General features: G+C 49.3%; 1 protein-coding gene across 1 annotated transcript; it reads right to left on the minus strand.

The window, feature by feature from the left end:
• Positions 1-2,812: 2,812 nt before the first annotated feature.
• Positions 2,813-3,643, minus strand: LOC148138520 (putative G protein-coupled receptor 139). Its single transcript, XM_087981688.1, has one exon. The coding sequence runs from the start codon at positions 3,641-3,643 to the stop codon at positions 2,813-2,815; it is 831 nt and encodes a 276-aa protein (XP_087837814.1).
• Between the last annotated feature and the right edge of the window lie 531 nt (positions 3,644-4,174).

Consider the following 4,174-nt stretch of genomic DNA (forward strand, 5'->3'; position numbering starts at 1 on the left):
CAACGTCACCCTCTCTCGCCCCTCACTTTCCAGTTCCTCCCTCCCCTTCCCCTCACTCTGTCTCCCCAATCTCTCTCACACCCTCTCTCTCATTCTCTCACCTCCAACACTTTCTCTCACACCCTCTATCCCGATCCCTCCTCTCTGACCCTGTCTTATCCCTTCCCTCTCTCCCTCCGCAATGTGTCGCCCACTTCCTTCCCACTTTCTCCGCCCCTCTCTTGACGCCCTCTGCCTCACTCTCGGCCGCCCTTACCACTCTCTCTGATCCCTCGCTTTCCAATATTTCTCTCGCCCCTCTCTTCCCGCTGTCTCTCCTACCCCTTCTTTCATACTTTGTCAAACCCTTCCCTCTCACTCTCTCCCCCTCTCTCCCGCTCTTTCCATCCTTTTTCTCTCTCTCTTCCCGCTCCTCTCTCCCTCGCTGCTATCCCTCTCCCTCTCTCCTCACGCTATCACCGCTACTTTCCACTGCCTGTCCCTGCCTCTCTTTCCCTCTCCAACTAGTTCAAACTCATTCCATCTCACTATTGCCCCGTCTTCTCTGCCTGTCCTCTCCCTCTCTCTACCCCCTCACTAACAAGTCTTTGTGTCCTCCTGTAGCCTCAGCTCCACCCTGCAACTCTTTCCGTCCTCTCGCTCTATCTGCTTTCTTTGCCACAGTCTCAGTCTTCGCTGACTCACCTTCCCCTCAACTCCCTCTCCCCCACTCGATCTTACCTCCCTCTTTCTCACCCTCCCTCTACACCTCTGTCTTCCCGCATTCTTCCCTCCTGTCCCTCCCCCATACTCTATCCCAAATCTCGCAATCCCCAAATCTCCCTCTCCGCTCTCCTTGTCCCCAACACTCACTCCCCCTCACTCTACCTTACCACTCCCTCCCTCTCTCACCACGTTCTCTCCTCTCTCTCCCTACGCCTCCCTCTCCTTCACTCCCTGCTCCTTCTCTCTGGCTCTCTGACTCCCACCCACTCGATTCCCACTATCTCCCGACCCGTTTCCATTCTCCCCCCACTCGCATCACCCTCTCCTCCCACTGTCTCTCTTTCCCCAGCCTTCCCAATTCTCTCTTCCCTCTCTTTCCCCCCCACTCTCTCTCTATCCACTCTCTATCACCTCTCTGTCTCTCACTCCCTGTCACTCTCCCTCCCTCCTTCTTTGATCTCTCCCTCCCCCTCTTTCTACCTCCTATCTCCCACTCTCATCCCTTCCTTCCGACTATCTGACTCCCCGACCTCTGCACTGTCTCCCCCTACATCCGCAATCTCTCCTCCTCATCCCTTTCCACTCTCAATACTTTCTCTATCGTCCCACCGTTTCTTTCTCGGTCTCCTCCGTCTTTCTCCCCTCTCTCCTTCCTCAGATCTCACTCTCTCCCAGTCACTCTCTCCTTATCTCCCCGTCTCTCTGCCCCCTTATTCTCTCTCCCTCCTTTTATCTATCTTCCCCTTCCTCCCTCACACTCCCCGACCCTCTCTCTCTCTCCAATCCCTCTCTCTCTCCCGTCCCGCTCTCTCCCCTTTCTGTTCGCTCTCTCCCACCTCTCTTTCTCTCCTCTCCATCCCCCTCTATTTCTCTGTGTTCCCTTACTCTCTCGCCCCCTCTCTCACTCTATATCTCCCATCCCTCTCTGTCTGTCTCCGCCTCTGTCTGTCCTCCTCATTTTCCCTCTCTCTCCCCCTTTATCTCTGTCTGACTCTCTAGCTCCCTTTCCCACTGCCTCTTTCCCTCTACCTAACCTTCTATCTGACTCTCTCGGTCTCTCTCTCTCTTTGTCTCTCTCGCTCTCCAGCTGTCTCTCACTCTTTCTAAACCTTTCTTTTACCGACTCTTTCATTCCGTCCCTCTCCGTCTGATTTTCACTACCCGTCTCCCCGCATTGCTCTCTGACTGAATTCCTCTCAATCTGATACATACTGTCTCGCTGATCGTTCTCTCTCCCACTAACCCAGAGAGGGATGGTGTTTGAAGAGGCTGGAGGCGACGATAAGACAGAGAGAACTTGGGAACTGGGAGGAAGGCGAAAATGAGTGACAGTTAGAGAGGTGGAAAGTAGACAGAGACATTAGGAGAGTAGAGAGACAAGATGGCGGACAGAGAAAAGCGTAGAGGCGGGCGGGAGAAACCGGGATGGGGCGTTTGAGAGATGGCTTGGGAGGAATGTAGCGGAAAAATAGACGGGGTGAAGAGAGAGTAAAAGTGAGAGCGGGAGAGAATGAGGGAGTGTGCAGAAAGAGCGGGAAAGAAGTGAGGAGAAAGAAAGTGGGAGGTGAAACTGGAATTGAGTGAAAAGGAGGGTGTGAGGGGGCAAGATGGTGAGCGAATGATTGTGAAGGAGAGAGATGGATTCCGCTGGATGGAGATGGGAAAACGGGGTTGGAAGATGAATTCTGCCAACGGCCATTTCGGCGAAGCCAGACGTGAAAGCAAGGACAGAATGATTAAACCCAATTCCTGAGCTCAGGGCCGGGTCCACTCTCCTTCGCTGTGGACCCGGATATGGAACTGAGTCTGTCTCTCTCCAGCTCAGCTTCTTCAACACGAAGACAAACAAGAAGATCGGTCACTCTGCTACTTGGCAATTTTTAATGAAAATCTTTTAATAATTTCAAACTGACGTGATCGATTAACTCAATGTGATGTGCCTGGTCTCACTGACCCATGAGTTCAGAGAAACATTGTAATGTGTCTCTGTAAACCCCTGTCGGATAATATTCGACAAGGAAGCACTACCCCCTTTCTGTTACCACAGCAACTGGCTGCTTGAATGCTGAAACATTGAACTTAAATAAGAAAATTCCAGATGGATTGATTAATGAGTAAATGTCATTAATTGATTAATTTCGATAAAGTGATATTTCAGCACATTCTTCAGTTGCTGTCTGAACTTACTCTGGGTGACGGCATAAATCGCAGTGTTTGTGCAGCAACTGAGGAGCTGCAGCATGAAGCCCAGTTCCTGCACAAACGGATCGAGATACACAGACTGATACCCAAACTCATGCATCCGTCTCCATATAGAATATACCATTAAGATTGACCATAACAGGATGAAATTGGCCGAGATCACAAACAGTAAAATGATGGATTTTTTCCGGTTTCTCATTTCTGTATCAGACTGAGCGTCCCCATTGGTGTGAGCGCGGAGTCTCCTGCGGGCTCTGCTGGTCAACAAAATGTGTCTGACGGTGAAAACATTTAACAGCAGAATCAGGAGAAATGGGACACACGGGGTTAGAATGTGGTGGAGGAACTCGACTGTAACCCAGACACGTGAGGTATAAACAGCGAGTGTTAGCTCACAAAACCAGGGATTGTTCCCTAGCCAATACCGAGCTCTGAGCATAAAATACCAGAAAATGTTCTTTAAACAGCTCAGTATAGTCACTGTACTCAGAACCACAGCCGCCGTTTTCTTACTGCAATATTTACTTTTCAGCTTCTGGCAGCATATGGCCACAAACCGATCAAAGGTGAAAGTGACAGTGAACCAAACAGAACAGTCAGTGGCTGCATAAAGTAGGACAGCATTGATATTACACACGGGGATGGACAGCAGGAAATAAAAGTGTTGCCGATAAACAATGGGAATGTGTCTCAATACCAGATCGAGGATAATGACCAGTAAATCCGCTAGTGCCATGGCGGCCAGGTAACGTCTGACACATGAAGACAATCCACAATCTTTATACAGCAGGATGTAGATCGTCAATACGTTAACTGTGATGAAGGAAAACAAACATATTATACATGAGAATAACAAACAAAAATGTGTCATAAAACACAAAAAACCTCCCTTCCCTAAACACGCAGAGACGCATCGAAAATAACAGTTAAGCCACCGCACTTGACTGCTTATATTCAAAACAGCAGAACTAACACCTGATGGAGAGAGCAAAATGATTCCAAGATCAACAGATCTGACGGAAATTCTGCAGTCCTATCACATCCAGTCAGAAGTGGCGATGGACGATTTAACAAAACTTTAAAAGAGAGGTTTCCATAAATATTCCCATCCTAAATAATGGAAAAGCCCTGGGCAACAGTGCAAAAGACAATGACGCAGTCTCTGTACCATCCTCAGACAGAAATTTTGAGTCGATGATCCACCTCGCTGTCGTCATGATGCACACAGAATCACAGATACCATTCTTTCATCATTTCGATTCGCTCC

The sequence above is a fragment of the Chiloscyllium plagiosum genome, unplaced genomic scaffold (assembly GCF_037043375.1).
Source record: "Chiloscyllium plagiosum isolate Xiang-an unplaced genomic scaffold, Cpla_swu_hap1 HiC_scaffold_40, whole genome shotgun sequence".
NCBI lineage: Eukaryota > Metazoa > Chordata > Chondrichthyes > Orectolobiformes > Hemiscylliidae > Chiloscyllium > Chiloscyllium plagiosum.

Bases quoted from the DNA above. Each gene is read 5' to 3' on its own strand.
- LOC148138520 (XM_087981688.1), bottom strand. From the start codon at position 3,643: ATGGCACTAGCGGATTTACTGGTCATTATCCTCGATCTGGTATTGAGA.